Source organism: Choloepus didactylus, chromosome 1 (assembly GCF_015220235.1).
Source record: "Choloepus didactylus isolate mChoDid1 chromosome 1, mChoDid1.pri, whole genome shotgun sequence".
NCBI lineage: Eukaryota > Metazoa > Chordata > Mammalia > Pilosa > Megalonychidae > Choloepus > Choloepus didactylus.
In genome coordinates, this window is record NC_051307.1 from 37,276,936 (window position 1) to 37,301,343 (window position 24,408).

A 24,408-nucleotide genomic window follows, 5' to 3' on the forward strand; every position below is an offset into this window, starting at 1 on the left:
TGTTCCGAAATATTTTTGGTCCAGTAAGTGAAGTCTGAAAACCCTTGAACCGTGTTACCAAGACTGGTATTCTTCCTGTCTCCTCCAGCTCATTGGAGCCTCCTCACTGCCCCCCACCTAAGTGTGTATCTGCCTCTAAGTGTCAGGTGGACTGGCATGGACCACATGCAGGCTCTTCTGCAGGGCCAAGACATGCCTTAGACCTGGACAGTAGTGGAGGTTAGGTCTCAGATCAGCAGTGAGGAGAGCCAGGAAGCTGTCCTGGCTATACTTATTTAAAGTATTACTTCAGGCACTTGGTTATGTGCAAGGATAGGCAAAAGAGGGGTCAGACAAAGGTATGCGTGGCAATATGAGTAGCCTACTCAATGGTGTGCCAGTAGTTTCCTCTTCCTAGTTTTGAAGTGCATATTTTAATGTCTACCAGTGTTTAAAAACATAGAACTTCTAAAGATACCTTGTACATATTGTTACTCTCTTGTTCATTAATCCCCTGGGATAGGGCCTTGTCAAGTTTAGATACTTTGTATGTCTCTGGAGATATTTTTGTACTACATACTGGCTGAAACCTTCAGTCTAGAAAGCATGGTCTAGTCGGCCAGTACTGGCAGGAGTGATGATGTCATAATGTTTACCATTTCTGGAAAATTCAGTTCAAGTTCATGATCCATTCCAGCAAATCAGCACTTTCACTTCAGGTAGCAGATAAAGAAGGTATTTATTAATAAATCATTGGTAAACCATTCCTTTAAAAAGACAGTAATAGTGTATTTTATAAAGAATTCTATTTGTTTCAAAAGACAATAAATCAACTAATTTTGTGATCAAAGTTTGATGTACAAATTAATGCCCATTACTAGTAAATTTTGATATATTCAGTCTATTTCTATCATTCCTCAGCAAAGGAAGTTCCATTTTATAGTAATATTTAATTCAAGATTTTTGTGTAGATTTTTTGTGTATATTTTATTTTTGAAAAACTAGCAGTCTTAGTAGGATAATACAGTATTGTCATTTTCATTCAAACCTATTTAATTCATCAAAAATAATTTTGTAAAATGCAAAACTGATAGTTGAGAACATTTACATGTTCATGTATAATAAATAATTTGCAAATTATATAATGCTGCAGCAGGTAGTACTTGATTTAACAAGGAATGCTTTTATATTATATCTTTACCGTAACAGCATTTTACATCCTTAAATATAATTTCTTGGTCACGATGCTCCAGTATGAACATTCAGTTAAGAACATACATGCCTCTGTTTTCATAAATGTAATTTAAGATAAATCCTTATCTTGTTTGAACAACTGAAACAAAAGGGCATGGTTTGTTAAATAATTATGGTCTTTAACAATATATTCCCATTAAGAATCACTTTTGTTGCTACTGTTGATAACCAGAGTTTCTTCCTATATGGATAATTTGGAAATGGTCAAGGAAGGCTGTGGATACATTGCAAAATTTTCCTGGTTGAACCAGTTCTTAGCAGTAAAATCTACGTGTTTGGCCCAAGATATTGAGGAACATAAAATACACAATTTCAAATTGCCGCATGTCAGAGATCAGACAATGGAAAACAAATAAATACACAAGCATACATGTAGGTATGCATACACATGAGATTCTGAAACATACACACATGGATTTCTCTTATTCTGTGATCCAGTGCCACATTTTAGTAGAACATTCTTTATAACAAAAAGTGCATGAAGATCTTGCCTTCGAAGATGGGAACATTTTTAAGAGTTTGCCCTGTGAATAAATGCAGAGTGTCTGGTAAGTATACTGAAAGCCCCAGGAGCTTTGATCAAATGCCAGCTGTTACATCAGTCCTGTTGGTAATCTTTCTTACTGATCTGTGACCTTGACCTTGTGCTTGTGTCTGTATGTCAAATCTATTTTAGGGATGGGGAAAGCATGGTTGAGTTTAATAGGATTTATACCCCAATCTCAAAGGATGTCCCTATATATATTATAAAGACTCGAAGTGTTCCAGGAGAAGAAAGCTCCATTTTCCATTATGTTTCTTATTTTGATAGAGAATGGAAAATATTATGCTTTTGAAAACTGTTAGAAAGCACCAGTTTTAGCAGAGCTATTGGAAAAGGTTAGGAGAAGCTTCACCCTCTGTTAGTTTTATATCTAAACCTGTTTTTACACTTGTAGTGCTAACAAAATAATTTGTTAATGATTATTTTGTGTTTTTTGCAGAGAAGCTATGCAGCATAGCACCTGGGAAGGCATCACATTTTGGGATTAGAAATTGGCAGTTAAGCTCTTTCTCTAGCTCCTTTTATTCTGTAGGCCTTTTTAATTTATAATCTCCACCTTTTTCATACTAATTTAATTTTGATTTAAAATTAAATGTTTTGGAGTTTCCTTTTTAGATAAACCATAGAGGCAGAGTAAAATGGATCATGGAATCATTGAATTTGATTCATAAATCTTCTGAGGATAATTCAGGACAAAGAAAAGCTCTTCATTATTTTGCTACATCAGTTTTATAGGGGTGTTTGTTTCTGTCATAAGGACAGTCGTTTCACCTCTGTTGCATTTATCTATGTTGTCAAGTATCCTAAATCTTCACTATTATCTTGCATTTTGTTCAGTGTATAGCCGTTATAAGATAAGCAGATGCATCTGTGTGAATATAAGCTCATATTTAGTTTTCAAATGTCTCTGTGAAATTTTGTGACCCCACCAAAGAAAGCAGTGAAGGTAAATGAGTTTTGGCAGATTGGGTAGGTAGTGTGTATGACTATTTCAAAATCGTTTCATCCTTTAGAATTCACTAAAAAGGGCTATAAAACATACTGGTCAGGGCTATTTCCACAACTGTATGACAGCATATCTTCTTGCTGGTTAAAATGCTTGTCATTTTTATCAACGACAGTTTGACAATTTAGTTAGAAATAAAATTTATAAGTTGAGGAGTTTCTCATATACATCTGTCTTTGTTTTGAGCCCTTGAGTTAGTTGAGCACTAGTGTTTCCCACTTAGTCTCTTTTAATAGGGAATGTGACTGACACTATTTTGCTCCTATGGAAGCAGCTGACAGCAAGGTAAAGCTGATGGACCTGGAAGCAAGCAGCAAATTTAACCTTGGGCAAAAATGTCTAAGTCCCTCAGGTTGCAATAGAGAGTAATCTAGCAGCAGTTTTCCTCACTACAGTGTCTGTGACTTCTGTGTTACCTCTCTCTGAAGAGTGTTGACATGTAAACTGAGGACCCCTGGGAGAGGGCAACATCTAGTTTCACATGTTGAAGCTCTTTCTCAGTTGAGCATACTGTTTTTCCTAGCACCCATCAAATTGTGCCACCACGTGCTCATCTTTTTGTTAAGATAATACTGCGAAGAAAGCTGTCTTAGAATTCAGATTGTATCAAAACACACATGCTTATTTTTATACTTTTATTTTTCAAGAAATTAGAAATATATTCTAATAATTGGGACTTCAGGCTTATTCCTTTACTATTATTTCCTTATTCCCCTGCAGTGAAATGACAATTGAACAGTTCTTTTATTCTTGTAATTTTTTTTTTCAATGACTTTCTTTCAGTTCATTAATTGTCTTCACTTTTTAAAAAAGCTTCAGGAACCTTGTCTGAAATGTTACTTTTCCTTTCTTTTTCTATGAACTTGTGTGTTGGGCCTTATGTATTCCAACTTTTAACTGGCCCTGGGTTTAGAAAGCTCATTTCATACATTTGGATAAAATGTTTAGTGTTACATCCTCTTGATACATTGTTCTTCAGGTTTTTGATTCCTTATTCAACACTTGAAACTTTTCAGAGTCCTGCCTTAGAGAATGCCAACAGCTATGTGGATTATTTACCTGTGTTTGTATTGTTCAAAGTAAAGGTTCAGTATTTGGACTTTGAAGTCTTGTTAGTGCTTAGACATTTTCTTCTAATACTTAATGAAATATCTTTATTTTTTTCTTATCCTTTTGTATTGAAAGCACCCCAGAAGGAATCCAAAATGAAATTAAAATAATATTGTCCAATAGGAGTTATTCTTGAGTGGCCACAATTTAGAAGCCTTTTAATTCTGCATTTTAAGAAACTGGAGCCAAGAATCCAAATCCTCATAAAAGCTGCATTGCAGAAATACCTTTAAATTCAGTCTTCAAACAGGTATTATTTGATAAGGTAGAAGAAATTGGAAGACATTTTATGGAAAGAATTTGAAGTCATGAGGTATTCATTAGACATGATTTAAATAGCATACATAGTGACTTCATTGATGTTTAATCACTTAAATGTGTTTTTAGTGGAGAATTGATTGCAAAGAAGATACTGAATCCTTTCCTTAAAGTCTGGAAAAAGACTTTCACATTATTTATCTGTTCTCAACCAAAGTAGTCGCACATATAAGAATGCTATGAGATACATCCTTCATTTATCTAAGTAAAATTTTATTAATTGGACTTTATTGTTTTATGGTGTGTAAAAATTCGGTGTCCCTTTGCTTAATAAACCATTTCCAAATAGAGTGTGAAACATAATGCAGTGGAAATAGTTTACTCCATATTATCAATATAACACCCATTTGTGAACTGTTAATATGCTAATTATTTAACTACTGTCTTTTACTGATTAAAGCCTTAAAATAAAAATTACATTTCATCCTATTTTCATATTTTCCAAGTATCTAAAAGAAATTGCAGTTGTTTTTAGAATATACTTGGTAACTCAAGCATTTTACTAGATATTTCATTAAGCTATCTGTATGTTGAAACCTAGCTCTCCCAAAACCTGTCTGTCCATATGGTCAAGAATCCATGGAATTCTTTCATGGTTTGGTTGGATTTTATTATTTTTTAATAACTCTGCTTCACCAGAACAATAATTTTTTTTCACTGCATGCTAGTTGACCAGTAAATTCTCAATTTTATAAAATTTGTAAGGTATTTTTATACTTTTAAACTTTTAACTTAAAACTTAAGATTTACTTTATAATTTTAACATTATAATGTAATTGTACATTAATTCATTAAATTGTCATGAAATTCATTAACTCTCAGTATATTCTCAAGGTTCTGGACGCACTTTTAGTTTCTGAGGTGTTTTTTTTGGTTTGTTTTTTGTTTTTTTTTTAGTATTTCTAATTGGTAGGATTATATTTTTATCCTTAAGGTTTTGATGAATAAGTATTTTTAATAGAATAAAATATTGTATTTTGGTATTACTATATAGATCATTGGAACATTTTATTAATTGAAGATACAATATGGAATCTTACTGATTTTTTTCCTTATATCTTGAAGCCAGTTTATTGCCATTTTATTATCTTGGGAATTAACTCAGCAGTTATTCCTAACAGTGCTAAAAAAGAATAAAAAAGTGATAATAAAAAGGAAGAATAATGGAAGTGTTTACAAAGATAATGCCAGTAAATTATCTGTATAGTATATAAAATATATAGTGTATAGAATAGTAAAATAAGTCATGACTGTTACATCTTCTTCAGTTTTCTTATTGCATAGCCCTTTTCAAGAATGCATAAAAAGTCTGAAGACACTACCTTTGTCTTTCTTTTTTTGTTTTAAGCTTTTATTGAACACAATTGAAAATTCAAAATTTTTCACTTCCCCCCCATAATGTCAAACATGAGAAAGTTGACACAGGGAGATGTATCAGTTCGATGAATCAAATGATTGGTGCAAAGAGACTCATAATAGCACTCTAGACATGAATGAAGATAGTGTTATTGAAGGGATAAACAAAATCTCAGACCATTATTTTCAGATGACAGTATCTTAGATGAATTTTCTCAAAGTCAGGAATCAGTTGACTGAACATTCGCCAATGTAGTTCTAAAGACAAAAAGGAAATATATTATTTTTATCCATTTATTTATTCAGTAGGAAGGAAGGACTTCATCACTCTGTGTTTTGTTACAAGTGGCAGTATTCTTTCATTTTTTTTGATGGTGCATCCAAATTTATTTGAATCATTTCATCTGTGGACAAATGATGAAGACATGTGTGTAACAAAGGAGATTGGAAAGAAATCATACAGAAATGAAAAAAAGTCATTGCGTCGATCATTGTAATTGGTGTTTACTAATCTAAAAATGATGATGTTTTGCAGTTGTGAAACGAAGATTTCTGTCTTATCTAACAAAATTATGAGCTATCAGAGTTTTCAAAGGTATAGTGTTTTGAATGATTTAAGTACAAAAAGAGGGCCCATAAGTGATAATAAGCTAGAATCTATTAGATATGTATTTGAAATCTGGAGTTGGTATTTGCAAGGTATTTCCAGGTTCATGTATAACAGCTGATAAATTGTCAGTTACAAAGTGCCTTACCCATTTCCCTTATATAGTCCTTGAAAACCAGGAAAATATGGAATAAAGAATTGGAATCACTGTGTTTAAATTCTTACTAAAAATTCTAATGAAGTTTTTCATTATCCTTTTACCCTTATTCAGTATATTATGCATATTTTGACTTATAGTAATAAAAGGTCCACTGAATCCTGATGATAAATGGTGATGATGACTGTTTTTCTATACTGAGGGTTAAAATGAAGTCATCAAAATTTTAGAGAGCTGATTTTTATTTCAGATGAGAATCCCAAAATCAAAATTTAATCGCTTCTTGGTATATGAAATTGTATACAATATTTTTTAGTTAAAATAAGTCACTTCTAAAAATTTTATGAAACCACCCTATAAAAATCACAACCAAGTTGAAACAAACATTGTTCAGTCAATCACCTTTCATTTTATCATTAGGTAAATTTTATTTTTCCCCTTCATAAATATGTGTATTTTTAGTGTGCATTAAAGAAATCTTTCTTTATTTGTGTCTGTCATAACTACCAACCTAATGTTTAAAGTACAGAATCTCTTTAGGTTTCTAAGCTAAATTTTTGCCTCTGAATTCTCATGAGAGTTAAAAAAATTTGTGAGGCCTTCTTTTGTTCTTGGGTTTTTTCCCCCACTCTTTATTCTTTGTTTTTTTCCTTTCCCTGACCTCCTCAGTCCTTTTATTGCCTTTAGTCCCTTCTCCCTTCCATAAACCAAGTTCTGGAATAATTCTGTTCCCTTTATACAGAAATTGTAGTGTCTGCCATGCAAGTAAAGTATCTTCCTTATGTTTATGAAGAGAATCTTGAGTACATTTAAATAGACACATACAGAGGCTCTAATAAAATCCATTTTGAAGATAGGGAAATAACAAGCCAGAGGATCACAGGATTTTGTGAACTTTCCCAGTTTTAGAAAATCTTGGTAGAAAATCCCTAAAGAAACTAAGGTTTTAAATGTATGTTGACATGCAGATATTTTTAACTGAGTATACTCTCTAGTAGTGTTAAACACATAGTAACATTCTTAAATACTATGTATATACAACCAGGCAAGAGAACTATAGGTTGGTGTTTCAAAATACTGTGTTGTTTTTTTTTTTTTGCTAAAAGAAAATAAGAGTCAGGCTAAAACTGAATGACTTTAAATAACAATTGTAACCTTAAGAAATCTACTTGTTAGGTGGTGTGCTATTGTACATCATACCCCAATATCTGTTATGTCCCAATGAGCTGTACTGTATCCAAGTATCGTGCCTCCTTTCTTTTTTCCGAAATATTTAAATTAAATTCTGTACTATAAAAATAAAAAGGCAAGACTCAGAAAAGGTAGGAGAGATTGTTTATGATTTCTCCCTTTTTTTTTTTTGTCATTATTTGAAGAAATTTCACTCACTCTATCTCTGAAGGGCTTTTAATATTAGAGACTAAGTGAATTCAGGCCCGAAGTAATCTCAAGAATTCCTGCTTCCTTATGCATTTCATTTGCTGCCAGAATGCTGGTAGGTGTTGCCCCTGGGTATCATCTGAAACAGCCTCTCAGTAACTACAAACAGGTGGCTTTGACTTACAAATTCATCTTACTGAAAAAACAAGTTTTCGTGAGAGGTTCTTCTCCCTCGCTGCTCTATGTAATTTGTTATAGGATTTCTTTTCAAATAAATAAATTAAAAGTAACCTCCTTGGCTTAGATGGAGTTTTGTTGTAGGAATTACTCATCTTTCTTTCAAATCTATTCTAAATGGGTTTCTTGCTTCCTTTGCTAGAGGAAGATGTGATAGTGTAGTGTATATACACAATTACATTTATACATACTATGTTAACCACATTTCCTAAACTAAAAATTGGTGCAAGTACCCTAATTTTTTTTAATTTAGTTTTGTGTGAGTTTTCTTTAAAAATCTTTTAAAAAATGTTTGCAAATCACATTTAATCATTTATTTGTGTTTATTGCTATAGCAAGTCATATGAAAAGAAATAGTAATGTGCGTGGAGGAAAGTACTGTAAATTAGGGCCGTCCTAGAAACTTGGAGGTGCATGCTCACCTTGCCTCATCTTCTAAAGGTTGCCTATCCCCATTTCTCTTTTTTTAATGAACATACTTCATGTGTTATTCTGAGCAAATTTAGAGTTTAGTAAGTTTGTTTTATTGAATTAAATGAATGAATCAAACTGAATATTTAGAATGACCTTTGCCTTTTTGTTCTTTTGGCTTACCTCAGTGAAGGTACAATGTATTGTTTCAAATTTGTTATATCGATTATTTTTTTTCTCATCTCTCCATGTGTTCATTCGGTGAGTGTGTGTGCATGTATTTAGATAAAAAAAATGTGTTTATATTTAGATATAAAAATGTGTTTTGTGTTTAGATATAAAAATGCCTTCCTTCCTAGTTAGCAGTTTGTTCATTCAATAATTTAGTATTATAACACTCACCTATTGGTGTGTTGCACTGTTCTAATTAAAATTAGGCCTCAGACCCAAGAAGCTTAATGAAATTTTTTGTATATGTCATTTCATACTCTTGAAGATATTTTAAAAGTTGCGATGTGTTTTCTTATTTTTAATAATTTAATTAGTGTAGCAATACTAATCTCAGATAAAATAGACTTTAAATGCAGGGATGTTCTGAGAGACAAAGAAGGCCACTACATACTAATAAAAGGGGCAATTCAACAAGAAGAAATAACAATCATAAATGTCTATGCACCCAATCAAGGTGCCACAAAATACATGAGACAAACACTGGCAAAACTAAAGGAAGCAATTGATGTTTCCACAATAATTGTGGGAGACTTCAACACATCACTCTCTCCTATAGATAGATCAACCAGACAGAAGACCAATAAGGAAATTGAAAACCTAAACAATCTGATAAATGAATTAGATATAACAGACATATACAGAACATTACATCCCAAATCACCAGGAAACACATACTTTTCTAGTGCTCACGGAACTTTCTCCAGAATAGATCATATGCTGGGACATAAAACAAGCCTCAATAAATTTAAAAAGATTGAAATTATTCAAAGCACATTCTCTGACCACAATGGAATACAATTAGAAGTCAATAACCATCAGAGACTTAGAAAATTCACAAATACCTGGAGGTTAAACAACACACTCCTAAACAATCAGTGGGTTAAAGAAGAAATAGCAAGAGAAATTGCTAAATATAGAGAGACGAATGAAAATGAGAACACAACTTACCAAAACCTATGGGATGCAGCAAAAGCAGTACTGAGGGGGAAATTTATAGCACTAAACGCATATATTAAAAAGGAAGAAAGAGCCAAAATCAAAGAACTAATGGATCAACTGAAGAAGCTAGAAAATGAACAGCAAACCAATCCTAAACCAAGTAGAAGAAAAGAAATAACAAGGATTAAAGCAGAAATAAATGACATAGAGAACAAAAAAACAATAGAGAGGATAAATATCACCAAAAGTTGGTTCTTTGAGAAGATCAACAAGATTGACAAGCCCCTAAGTAGACTGACAAAATCAAAAAGAGAGAAGACCCATATAAACAAAATAATGAATGAAAAAGGTGACATAACTGCAGATCCTGAAGAAATTAAAAAAATTATAAGAGGATACTATGAACAACTGTATGGCAACAAACTGGATAATGTAGAGGAAATGGACAATTTCCTGGAAACATATGAACAACCTAGACTGACCAGGGAAGAAATAGAAGACCTCAATCAACCCATCACAAGCAAAGAGATCCAATCAGTCATCAAAAATCTTCCCACAAATAAATGCCCAGGGCCAGATGGCTTCACAGGGAAATTCTACCAAACTTTCCAGAAGGAACTGACACCAATCTTACTCAAACTCTTTCAAAACATTGAAGAAAATGGAACACTACCTAACTTGTTTTATGAAGCTAACATCAATCTAATACCAAAACCAGGCAAAGATGCTACAAAAAAGGAAAACTACCAGCCAATCTCCCTAATGAATATGGATGCAAAAATCCTCAACAAAATACTTGCAAATCGAATCCAAAGACACATTAAAAAAATCATACACCATGACCAAGTGGGGTTCATTCCAGGCATGCAAGGATGGTTCAACATAAGAAAATCAATCAATGTGTTATAACACATTAACAATTCAAAAGGGAAAAATCAATTGATCATCTCAATAGATGCTGAAAAAGCATTTGACAAAATCCAACATCCGTTTTTGATAAAAACACTTCAAAAGGTAGGAATTGAAGGAAACTTCCTCAATATGATAAAGAGCATATATGAAAAACCCACAGCCAGCATAGTACTCAATGGTGAGAGACTGAAAGCCTTCCCTCTAAGATCAGGAACAAGACAAGGATGCCCACTGTCACCACTGTTATTCAACATTGTGCTGGAAGTCCTAGCCAGGGCAATCTGGCAAGACAAAGAAACAAAAGGCATCCAAACTGGAAAAGAAGAAGTAAAACTGTCATTGTTTGCAGATGATATGATCTTATACCTGGAAAACCCTGAGAAATCAACGATACAGCTACTAGAGCTAATAAGCAAATTTAGCAAAGTAGCGGGATACAAGATTAATGTACATAAGTCAGTAATGTTTCTATATGCTAGAAATGAACAAACTGAAGAGACAGTCAAGAAAAAGATACCATTTTCAATAGCAACTAAAAAAATCAAGTACCTAGGAATAAACTTAACCAAAGGTGTAAAGGACCTATACAAAGAAAACTACATAACTCTACTAAAAGAAATAGAAGGGGACCTTAAAAGATGGAAAAATATTCCATGTTCATGGATAGGAAGGCTAAATGTCATTAAGATGTCAATTCTACCCAAACTCATCTACAGATTCAATGCAATCCCAATCAAAATTCCAACAACCTACTTTGCAGACTTGGAAAAGCTAGTTATCAAATTTATTTGGAAAGGGAAGATGCCTCGAATTGCTAAAGACACTCTAAAAAAGAAAAACAAAGTGGGAGGACTTACACTCCCTGACTTTGAAGCTTATTATAAGGCCACAGTAGTCAAAACAGCATGGTACTGGCACAAAGATAGACATATAGATCAATGGAATTGAATTGAGAATTCGGAGGTAGACCCCCAGATCTATGGCCGACTGATCTTTGATAAGGCCCCCAAAGTCACTGAACTGAGTCATAATGGTCTTTTCAACAAATGGGGCTGGGAGAGTTGGATATCCATATCCAAAAGAATGAAAGAGGAGCCCTACCTCACAGCCTACACAAAAATTAACTCAAAATGGATGAAAGATCTCAGTATAAAAGAAAGTACCATAAAACTCCTAGAAGATAATGTAGGAAAACATCTTCAAGACCTTGTATTAGGCGGCCACTTCCTAAACTTTACACCCAAAGCACAAGCAACAAAAGAAAAAATAGATAAATGGGAACTCCTCAAGCTTAGAAGTTTCTGCACCTCAAAGGAATTTCTCAGAAAGGTAAAGAGGCAGCCAACTCAATGGGAAAAAATTTTTTGGAAACCATGTATCTGACAAAAGACTGATATCTTGCATGTATAAAGAAATCCTACAACTCAATGACAATAGTACAGACAGCCCAGTTATAAAATGGGCAAAAGATATGAAAAGACAGTTCTCTGAAGAGGAAATACAAATGGCCAAGAAACACATGAAAAAATGTTCAGCTTCACTAGCTATTAGAGAGATGCAAATTAAGACCACAATGAGGTACCATCTAACACCAATTAGAATGGCTGCCATTAAACAAACAGGAAACTACAAATGCTGGAGGGGATTTGGAGAAATTGAGACTCTTATTCATTGTTGGTGGGACTGTATAATGGTTCAGCCACTCTGGAAGTCAGTCTGGCAGTTCCTTAGAAAACTAGATATAGAGTTACCATTCGATCCAGCGATTGTACTTCTCGGTATATACCCGGAAGATCGGAAAGCAGTGACACGAACAGATATCTGCACGCCAATGTTCATAGCAGCATTATTCACAATTGCCAAGAGATGGAAACAACCCAAATGTCCTTCAGCAGATGAGTGGATAAATAAAATGTGGTATATACACACGATGGAATACTACACGGCAGTAAGAAGGAGCGATCTTGTGAAACATATGACAACGTGGATGAACCTTGAAGACATAATGCTCAGCGAAATAAGCCAGGCACAAAAAGAGAAATATTATATGCTACCACTAATGTGAACTTTGAAAAATGTAAAACAAATGGTTTATGGTGTAGAGTGTAGGGGAACTAGCAATGGAGAGCAATTAAGGAAGGGGGAGCAATGTTCCAAGAAGAACAGATAAGCTATTTAACGTTCTGGGATGCCCAGGAATGACTATGGTCTGTTAATTTCTGATGGATACAGTAGGAACAAGTTCACAGAAATGTTGCTGTATTATGCAACTTTCTTGGGGTAAAGTAGGAACAGGTTGGAAGTAAAGCAGTTATCTTAGGTTAGTTGTCGTTTTCTTACTCCCTTGTTATGGTGTCTTTGAAATGTTCTTTTATTGTATGTTGTGTTTTTTTGTTTGTTTGTTTAATTTTTTTTTCATACAGTTGATTTAAAAAAGACAAAAAAGTTTAAAAAAAAAAAAAAGGGAAAAAATGTGTAGTGCCCCCTTGAGGAGCCTGTGGAGAATGCAGAGGTATTGGCCTACCCCACCTTGATGGTTGCTAACATGACCACAGACATAGGGGACTGGTGGTTTGACGGACTGAGCCCTCTACCATAGGTTTTACCCTTGGGAAGATGGTTGCTGCAAAGAAGAGGCTAGGCCTCCCTATAATTGTGCCTAAGAGCCTCCTCCCGAATGCCTCTTTGTTGCTCAGATGTGGCCCTCTCTCTCTAGCTAAGCCAACTTGAAAGGTGGAATCACTGCCCTCCCCCCTATGTGGGATCAGACACCCAGGGGAGTGAATCTCCCTGGCAACGTGGAATATGATTCCCAGGGAGGAATGTAGACCTGGCATCGTGGGACGGAGAACATCTTCTTGACCAAAAGGGGAATATGAAAGGAAATGAAATAAGCTTCAGTGGCAGAGAGATTCCAAAAGGAGCCGAGAGGTCACTCTGGTGGGCACTCTTACGCACAATTTAGACAACCCTTTTTAGGTTCTAAAGAATTGGGGTAGCTGGGGGTGGATACCTGAAACTATCAAACTACAACCCAGAACCCATGAATCTTGAAGACAATTGTATAAGAATGTAGCTTATGAGGGGTGACAATGGGATTGGGAAAGCCATAAGGACCACACTCCACTTTGTCTAGTTTATGGATGGATGAGTAGAAAAATAGGGGAAGGAAACAAACAAACAAACAGAGAAAGGTACCCAGTGTTCTTTTTTACTTCAATTGCTCTTTTTCACTTTAATTATTATTCTTGTTATTTTCGGGTGTGTGCTAATGAAGGTGTCAGGGATTGATTTAGGTGATGAATGTACAACTATGTAATGGTACTGTGAACAATTGAATGTACGATTTGTTTTGTATGACTGCGTGGTATGTGAATATATCACAATAAAATGAAGATAAAAAAAATAAGAAATGATTCATCTTCATCTCTCTTATCTAATCTCTGTTAAGATGGGAAATCTGTAAGAAATGGTAAAGTGTAACATTGGAGCCCCTTTGTAAGGTAATTCATTTTAAGTAAACTCCCAGGTCTGCCTTGTTAATTCAGATATGTATAAATTCAGTCTTTTTAAACCATTGAATAATACTTTAACTGTTATCCACGGTAAAGGGTGAAACAGGATTATCACGAATAATATGAACCCAGTTGTGCTCCATTATGCCCCAATAAACTTATTTCATTCTCCTCCTTCTACGGAGTGGTTTTTCTTTTTTAAGGCCACCTCCAAATCAATTATAAGATTGGCTTATGTGATTTTGACTGATTTTCTTCAATCTGTTCAAGAACAAAAGATTGGCAGTGATATAGAGGGAGGTACAGTGGATTTGCATACCCTTTTAAATGATTGTTAAATTTCTCACTGGTTGAGACTTAATTACATATTAACAGAATTTAAGAGAGTTATTAAACTGTGTTTTATCAACTCCAGGGTATCACTTGTAAAAGACATCATTATTTTATATTCCACCAAGAATCAAAACAGACAAACAACCAGTGCCTCCAGCTAAGCTACATGTCACCAATAATAAGACATAGATTAGTGGAAAAATATAATGTGTGTAGCTGGAATACATCCTCTCTCTCCCAAATCAGGATTCTATCAGTAAAGGAAAATGGGAAAATGAATACTGGGTAGTCATCATCAAGGTCCACCATAATTATCATCATTTCATTTCATTATCACTATGAGTTTTGTAAACTGTTCATCACACTTAGGTATGCTGAGACAAAGCTTAGTAACCTTTTTGAAATGTTGGTTTTAGAATCCTAAGAAAGCCCCTTCTCAAACCTATTCCTTATATACCTGCACACGTAATTGTTTCAATTGATGCTGTCTTTTTTCTATAGCTTTTTCTTTGGGCTATTATTTTTTCATCCTTTTAACCAGTTAATACAGCTATATGATATAGTTAGATAATTCTTTCCAAAAGCTTGACTTTCATTTAAGCCTTATCATCTAAAAGGCTACAAAGATAATCTTTAAATTAAAATTAATGTTTTTAACTCCATGGGGACCAGGGTGTAGTGGTTGATAGAAGTCAGGATGTCTAATAGCTTGAACAGCATGCTCTGGCATCTTGAATAACCCTCTGCATGGAATTTATTCCAGCTTCTCTTTCAAGGGTGCAGTGGCTCCCTTCTTTAGGTCAAATTTGATTAAAAAAACAAACAAACAAAAACTATCAATCAAGTTCTCAGAAACGCATTGACTTCTTGAATTTGCAACTCATATATACAATGAATTGTAGTATATGTTGATGAGAAATTGTTTGGTGTTTTCTTAGATAATAAACATCAGTGGAATGTTTACAGATTCTGACTAAGGAAAGATACTTCTCATTGTACTTTACATACGTAGTATTTGCAAGTTACAGACTTCACATTAAAAGTTCTCTTAGGGCGCATTTGTGAGGTACAGAGATTTAAGGATTTGAAAAGAAACAACAGAACCTTGGGTAGACTTCTAAAGAATCACTCTCTTCTGTCTTTAATATAAAAAGCATGGGAAAATCTATGGGTGGGTAAAGCCTGTGTTTATTTTTTAATGTTTATGATTAACTTTATCACATTATACTTTACACAGGCCCACAAAAGTCTTAAACTTGGTAGTGTTCTTCTGTGTCTTTGAAATCAGAATTTCTTCTTGGTTTAATATTGGAATGACTGATTTTGGATGATGAATGTCAAAAATGAAACTGTTCTGTAGTCCTCACCCCAGCTATCATCAGACTTATCAGATAAGTCCACGCCATGTGTACCCCCTTTTCTTTCTCTGCACATCTCATCTGTTTCTTCCTAAGTGGCCAGAAATTGAGGCAAATAAGGAAGCTGCTTCTAGCTCCTTTATAGATCTTAAAGGAGACTTAACATTCACATTACTTTGCAGAAAGATGCTCATGAAAATTAAAAACCTTGGGGGGCTTTGGAAGATAGTTATAAATATTAAATTATTTTCTCTTTTCATTGATTTGGTCGTTTTAACATAGGATAAAATAGATGACTAAAGAAATGACGGTAGTCCATACACAGGCACACACATGTATATATGTGTACACAATCATATAAATAATATAAAACATGGAAATGCTATGTTGTTTTGCTTCTAGGGTATCATAGCATGATTCTGGTTCTGCAACACCTTAACTGTTTTTGTTGTATTTTTAATTTTTAGAACCTTTGCATTAATGGGGAACAGAAGATGAAGAAGGAAAAGCAATATATTCGCTAAGGATTGTATCTGCTTGCTGCTGTGTTAAGGAATTATTCTGCTTCTCCTTGTTTAGGAGTGGATCAGCTCTGCTCAAACTGCATTGGAGTTTGTCTGCCTTTATCTTGTCATTGCCAGAAGAAATCCTGGTCGGAATGTAACAGTAGATCTATGTCTAATTGCTGTGGAAGATGATAAACTGATACTCACTTATTAAAGTTATTATCTCACTCATCCACAGAAAACCATTCTTCAAAGTGAATAGAAACCAAGCCCTTGTTAATACTTCTATTGAACATGACTCATGGAGAAGAGCTTGGCTCTGATGTGCACCAGGATTCTCTTGTTTTAACTTACCTAGAAGGATTACTAATGCATCAGGCAGCTGGGGGATCAGGTACTGAGGTTGACAAAAATTCTGCTGGGCATAATGAAGAAAATCAGAACTTTAACATTTCTGGCAATGTATTTCCCACCTGCCAAAGTACTGGTCCAGTTCTTAATACATATACACATCAGGGATCTGGCATGCTGCATCTCAAAAAAGCCAGACTTTTGCAGTCTTCTGAAGACTGGAATGCAGCTAAGCGGAAGAGGCTGTCTGATTCCATCGTAAATTTAAACGTAAAGAAGGAGGCTTTGCTAGCTGGCATGGTTGACAGTGTGCCTAAAGGCAAACAAGATAGCACATTACTGGCCTCTTTGCTTCAGTCATTCAGCTCTAGGCTACAGACTGTTGCTCTGTCACAACAAATTAGGCAGAGCCTCAAGGAGCAAGGATATACCCTTAGTCATGATTCTTTAAAAGTGGAGAAAGATTTAAGGTGCTACGGTGTTGCATCAAGTCACTTAAAAACTTTGTTGAAGAAAAGTAAAGCTAAAGATCAAAAGCCTAAAACCAATCTTCCTGACGTAACTAAAAACCTCATCAGGGATAGGTTTATAGAGTCACCTCATCATGTTGGGCAAAGTGCAACAAAGGTCATGAGTGAACCCTTATCATGTGCTGCAAGATTACAGGCTGTTGCAAGCATGGTGGAAAAAAGGGCTAGTCCTGCCACCTCACCTAAACCTAGTGTGGCTTGTAGCCAGTTAGCATTGCTCCTTTCAAGTGAAGCCCATTTGCAGCAGTATTCTAGGGAACATGCTTTAAAAACACAAAATGCAAATCAAGTGGCAAGTGAAAGACTTGCTGCTATGGCTAGATTACAAGAAAATGGCCAGAAGGAGGTTGGCAGTTTCCCACTCTCAAAAGGAGTGCCAAGTCATCTTAATGGTCAGGCGAGAACATCATCAAGCAAACTAATAGCTAGCAAAAGTAATTCTACAGCATTTCAAAGTTCAGTGGGTATCATTCCTTCTTCCCCCAAAAATGCTGGCTATAAGAACTCACTGGAGAGAAACAATATAAAACAAGCTGCTAATAATAGTTTGCTTTTACATCTTCTTAAAAGCCAGACCATACCTAAGCCGATGAATGGACACAATCACAGTGAGAGAGGAAGCATTTTTGAGGATAGTAGTACACCTACAACTATTGATGACTATTCAGATAACAATCCTAGTTTTACAGATGATAGCAGTGGTGATGAAAGTTCTTATTCCAACTGTGTTCCCATTGATTTGTCTTGTAAACATCGCATTGAAAAGCCGGAATCTGACCAACCTGTTTCTCTGGATAACTTAACTCAATCCTTGCTAAACACTTGGGAGCCGAAAGTCCCAGATGTAGATAGTAAAGAAGATCAAGATACCTCAAAGAATTCTAAGCTCAATTCCCACCAGAAAGTAACACTTCTTCAATTGCTACTTGGCCATAAGAATGAAGATAATGCAGAAGCAAACACCAGCCCTCAGGGAGTACACAGTGATATGACAAAGTTCAATACACAAAATTATACAAGGACTTCTGTAATAGAAAGCCCAAGTACAAATAGGACTACGCCATTGAGCACTCCACCATTACTTACTTCAACCAAAGCAGAGTCTCCCATCAATCTTTCTCAACACTCTCTGGTCATCAAATGGAATTCTCCACCATATGCCTGCAATACTCAGTCTGAAAAGCTAACAAATAGTGCATCTAACCACTTGATGGACCTTACAAAAAGCAAAGAATCGCAAAGGGAGAAACCAATCCAAAATGAAGGTGCGCAAAGCTCTGCAACTTTCAGTGCCAGTAAATTGTTACAGAATTTGGCACAATGTGGAATGCAGTCTTCCATGTCAATGGAAGATCAGAGACCCAGTAAACAGCTGTTAAATGTAAACACAGATAAACATATAGGTATGATTGATAGATTGAATAGCCCTCTGCTCTCAAATAAAACAAATGCAGTTGAAGAAAATAAAGCATTCACTGGTCAGCCAACATCTCCTGAACCAGGACTTTGTGGTTCTGAAATAGAAAATCTGCTTGAAAGACGCACTGTCCTCCAGTTGCTCCTGGGAAACCCCAACAAAGGTAAGAATGAAAAGAAAGAGAAAATTCCTTCAAGAGATGAAAGTACTCAGGAACATACCGATAGAGCTTTAGGTGAACAAATTTTGATGGTGAAAATAAAATCTGAGCCTTGTGATGACTTACATATTCATAATACAAATGTGCACTTGAGCCATGATGCTAAGGCTGGCCCTTTCTTAGGCATGGCTCCTACCATGCAGAGAAGCACAGCTGCCTTACCAGCAACCGAGGACTTTAAATCGGAACCTGTTTCACCTCAGGATTTTTCTTTCTCTAAGAATGGTCTGTTAAGTCGATTGCTGAGACAAAATCAAGAAAGTTACCTGGCAGATGATCTAGACAAGAGCCACAGAAATAGTGAACTGACAATTCTAGAATCAAAGAACTTTTGCATGGTCCCTAAGAAAAGAAAGCTTTATACTGAGCCTTTAGAAAATCCATGTAAAAAGATGAAAGGTAACATTGTTGATGCTGCAAACAGTCCCAGTGCTCCAGAGGTACTGTATGGATCCTTGCTTAACCCGCAAGAGCTGAAATTCAGCAGAAATGATCTTGAATTTAAATACCCTGCAGGTCATGGTTCAGCCAGTGAAAGTGAACATCATGGTACTTGGGCTAGAGAGAGCAAAAGCTTCAATGTTCTGAAACAGCTGCTTCTCTCAGAAAACTGTGTGAGAGATTTGTCCCAGCACAGGAGTAACTCTGTTGTCAACAGTAAAAAGAAAGGACACAAAAGTAGTGTGACCAGTAGCAAACCTGAATTCAGCATTTCTTCATTAAATGGACTGATGTATGGTACCACACAGCCCAACAGTTGCATAGATAATAGGACATTTTCATACCCAGGAGTAGTAAAAACTCCTGTAAGTCCTCCCTTCCCTGAGCACTTGGGCTCTGCGGGGTCTAGACCAGAATCTGGGCTTTTGAATGGGTGTTCCATGTCCAGTGAGAAGGGGCCTATTAAGTGGGTTATCACAGATGTGGATAAAAATGAGTACGACAAAGACTCTCCAAGACTGACCAAAACCAACCCAATATTGTATTACATGCTCCAGAAAGGAGGCAATTCTGTTACTAGTCGAGAAACACAGGACAAGGATATTTGGAGGGAGCCTTCATGTGCTGAAAGTGTCTCGCAGGTTACAGTCAAAGAAGAGTTACTTCCTGCTGCAGAAGCTAAAGATTCTTTCTTTAATTTAAGAAGCCCTTACAATAGCCATATGGGAAAACATGCTTCTCGCCCACACAGTGCAAATGGAGATGTTTATGGACTTGTGGGAAATGTGCTAACAATAAAGAAAGAGTCAGAATAAAATGGACCTGCTATCCAGCTTTGGATCTTTTTAGAACTAATTAATATGAACTTGAGATCTGTATAAATAAGAGCATGATTTGAGAATAGCATGGTATAACTGAAACTTTTTTCATTTTGAAAAGTATTGGTTACTGATGATATTTAAATATGCATACTATTTTTTGCTTTACTTTAGATGTCATGAGGAAACTACTGAACTAACAATTGGTTGTTTAACACTTCTGTATGCATCAGACAACAACTGCGAGTAGCCTATGAATGAAATTCTTTTATAAGCATAAATAAAAGGCTTAAATTAAAATATAAATCTTCATCCATAGTGATTAATGCAGTTTTCAGCCTTTCATCCATCCCTTTTTTAGTGTACTTCATTTTGCTTTGCAGAAGTCAGCCTATATAATACATTTTCTAAAAAGTCCAAACAGTTACATAACTGTGAAGTGCTATTATTAAATTAAAAAATTGATGATTTATTTCTCATCCAATTCAAAATTAAATTAGAAAAAAAATGCTTACATTTTTCACTCTTGCTAACATATATTAACTCTTGGAGGGGATTTTGTGCTTCCTAATGTGTCTACCCCACCCCAGTCCATACTTTCCAATATATATTTCTTTAAACCTTGTACTACTTAGTAAATATTCTTTAAAATTGAGGGAAGTTTGATAGATCCTTTAAAAAAAAAAAGGCAGATTTCCATTTTTATATCTTAACTATTTTCCTAAATTAGTACTCCTTTTACAGAATTAGGAAAGTTAAAATTTATCTTTAGGTGGTTTCCTGAGCAATTGAATATTTAAGAAATTATTTTTAACAGAATTAAATTTATTTTTCTTTGGACAGTTTTCACCATCTCTTGTAAAAGTGAATTTTCACCATTCCTTGTAAAAGTGAATTTTCACCATTCCTTTGGTACCAGGATTTCTTAAAGCTGGACTCAGACTAACTGCATTAGAATCGTGTGGAGCACTTGTTTCATAATGCAGATTCCTAGGCAGCATCTCAGACCTGCAAAACAAGAATCTCTCCTAAGTGGACCTGGAAATCTTCCATCTGCATCTTAACATGCTCTCTAGGTGTTTCTTCTGCACACTGAAGTTGGAGAAACATTGTTTATGGCTTTTTTCAAACACATAATTTAAGTACTGTAAAAAAAAAAAAACTATTGGATGCCAATATTTTCCCCCAACATAGTTACAAATCAATTCAAAATTTGCAATATGTGGTTCATATATTACCGTTACGTCTTTGGAAACCGTGTTCGGAATACTTTTTATGATAAAAAAAAAAAATTGGGTGAAGGGTACAACTTTCATATCTGACTTAACATCTCAGGAAAATCTGTGATTATTTATGTGTTCCAATGAGTAACATCTACCTAATTAGCCTTAGGGATGGAATAACAGGGCCACTTACCAAACTCAGGTAATTCTAGGATGGTTTGGAAACTTTTCCTGAACCCATCCTTAACTTCTATTAAAACCATTGTCCTAAGAACAATGCTGACAAAGATAAAAACATTTAGTTCAAACACTAGAAAGGTACTAAACTCAGATTGACTTTACAAAAAAGTAAAAAGGGCACATATACATGACAGAATTATATATGATCTCTCCATTGGGTCTATTTTTAAATACTAATTAAAAGTAAACATTGATTTTGTCTTGAAATAATATGTTATTGAGCCACATGGGGCTCATGTGTTTGTCATGAAACAAATCCATATTTTCAAGTTCAGATTTTACAATCCACAATTCATTCACCAAATATTTTCATTTTTAATTGTCAACCAGGTTAGCAACTAACCTATTAAAAACTATTATATAATCAGTTATTAATTAGAAGGAAATCTATTTGAAGTTCTACTTGAAGTTGTTCTTAAGCTTTTTATATTAAAATGGGCGTTATTTCCTAATATGGTCTAAAATCCTAAATGATTATTTTTTTTTCAAAACGATTTGTAAATAGTTACTGGATATATAAAATGATAAGAGTCAGGAGTGAATATTATGCTACATCATGGAGAGATGAAGGCATATGCTTATCCTGAAATGAAAATTCCACTGGCCAATGAATATATCATACTCCATCCCATATTTACTCTGCGACAATCTTATTGTCTAGACTATTTGAATAGCTTTTAAACAAGTCATTTTTTTATGCAGTTATGAAAGGTCTGGAACCTTAGGGATGTTTAAAAAAATGTTGGTATCATCCCTTGCTTAGGGTAAAATGGACTTTTATGAGGGAGTGAAATTGAGGTCAGGAAAAAGATCATCAAAGGCCAGTGTTGCTATTTTTTATTTGGTTGTTTTTGTTAATTAAAGGAATGAGAATATATAATACATAAATAAATATGACCACAATGTCCCCTCTTTGAGCTTAGGGTGATTTTAAAGAAGAGCAATGAGAAAGAGCATATGTCCACAAATTTGCTTTGTTTATGCATATGTAGATACAAGGATGCACATATCATATTTTCAAGGACTATTTTAGATATGTAGACAATTTCTTCCTAATAAAGTCATTTGTGAAAGGGTACTACAGCTGTCATCGACATCAGTAAGGTAGCATTACCTGTTTATTCTCTGCTGCATCTTACAGAAGAGTAAACTGGTGAGAGTATATATTTTATATATATATAGTATGTATATATATATTGACTTGTTACATGAAGATGTTAAAATTGGTTTTTAAAGGTGATGTAAATAGTGATTTCCTTAATGAAAAATACATATTTTGTATCGTTCTAATGCAACAGAAAGGCCTTCTAATTAACTCTTTCGTTTCTGTATATTCCATGTATAAGTGTAAATATAATCAGACAGGTTTAAAAATTGTGCATGTATGTATACTGTTGCAAGTCTGGACAAATGTATAGAATAAACCTTTTATTTAAGTTGTGATTTCCTGCTGCATGAAAAGTGCATGGGGGACCCTGTGCATCTGTGCATTTGGCAAAATGTCTTAAGTCAGATCAGATGTTCATCCCAACATGGCAGTATTCCATTTCTGGACATGACTTCTGTGGTTTAAGCTTTGTGAGAGAACATGCTTTGAATCCAAGGATCTTAAAATTTTTAAAAATCAAATCAGCTACTTCTCAATATAACGAATTCACACAACTACTTTCATGAATTTTTTAATCCCATTGGAAACAGTATTCAGGAGTATTCCAATATTAACAAATACTGGAATACAGGCAAATTACCATTCATGGTATGCATTCTGGGGTTTACACAACTGATTTTGATGCGATGTGCTCAGTAATATGATTTGTCGTTTTTATTAGAAATTTAATTTCTTCATGTGATGCCATGAAATTGTACATACTGAAGTGTGAATTTTTGTTTTTGTTTTTGTTTTTTAATCTTTTAGTGTTTACTTCCTGCAGTGAATTTGAATAAATGAGAAAAAAAATGCATTTTCTCTGGTTTGAAAAGACTGTTATTTTGTGGACTTTTGTTTGTTTGTTTGTTTCTTTCTTTCTTTCTGATTTTCTATAAATGTAAAAGTCCTTGGTCATGAAAATAGTGATAGGTCTTCAAGGATTCTTTGCCCTTCTCAGAAGAATAAAAGGAAGGAGAGTGGAGTGGGAAATGGCCAGCAAGTTAGTGCCTCTAGTGACAGGGCAATTGAAGCATAGCTCAAAATGACAGTCAGCCTATATATAGCCTATCCTACCTAGTAGCCTCTCTTCCGTTACTCAATTTGTAGCTGAATCATCACTGTAGATTTTTAAAATGAAAAAGAATTTGTACAGTGTTCAAAAATTAAGTTGATTTGTATATGCTTTAAGATAAGATTTCATTAGGTAAGATTAGTTTTAATGGATATTAAATTTATTACTTTTGTATCATTTTTCAACAGTGTATATATACACATGTAAATATAAGCTATATGTAATAGGTCATGACGTATAAGGAATGATAAGCAATATATGTATGTAATGAGTAATAGAGACCAGTTTATTTTTTTAGCTCAGTTTTATTGAGATATATTCACATACCATACAATCATCCATGGTGTACAATCAGCTGTTCACAGTACCATCATATAGTTGTGCATTCATCACCCCATCTATTTTTGAACATTTTCCTTATACCAGAAAGAATCAGAATAAGAATAAAAAATAAAAATAAAAAAACGCCCAAATCATCTCCCCCATCCCACCCTATTTTTCATTTAGTTTTTGTCCCCATTCATCTACTCAGCTATCCCTACACTGGATAAAGGGAGTGCGATCCACAGGGTTTTCACAATCACACTGTCACCCCTTGTAGTCTACATTGTTACACAGTCATCTTCAAGAGTCGAGGCACCGTGTTGGAGTTTGATAGTTTCGGGTATTTACTTCTAGCTATTCCAATACATTAAAACCTAAAAAGTGTTATCTATATAGTGTGTAAGAATGTCCACCAGACTCCATTTGAAATCTCTTGGCCATTAAAGCTTTATATCATTTCATTTCTCATCCC

At 34.6% G+C, this 24,408-nt stretch overlaps 1 protein-coding gene across 7 annotated transcripts in view; it reads left to right on the forward strand.

The window, feature by feature from the left end:
* Positions 1-23,354, forward strand: part of NRIP1 (nuclear receptor interacting protein 1) — a 116,880-nt gene extending 93,526 nt beyond the window's left edge. For all 7 annotated transcript variants that reach the window (XM_037833465.1, XM_037833489.1, XM_037833445.1 and 4 more), the window contains one exon: positions 16,115-23,354. In XM_037833465.1, coding sequence (XP_037689393.1) covers positions 16,448-19,927 — 3,480 coding nt within the window. In that variant the 5' untranslated portion in view covers positions 16,115-16,447 and the 3' untranslated portion in view covers positions 19,928-23,354. The remainder of the gene's footprint in view (positions 1-16,114) is intronic.
* The last annotated feature ends 1,054 nt before the right edge of the window (positions 23,355-24,408 follow it).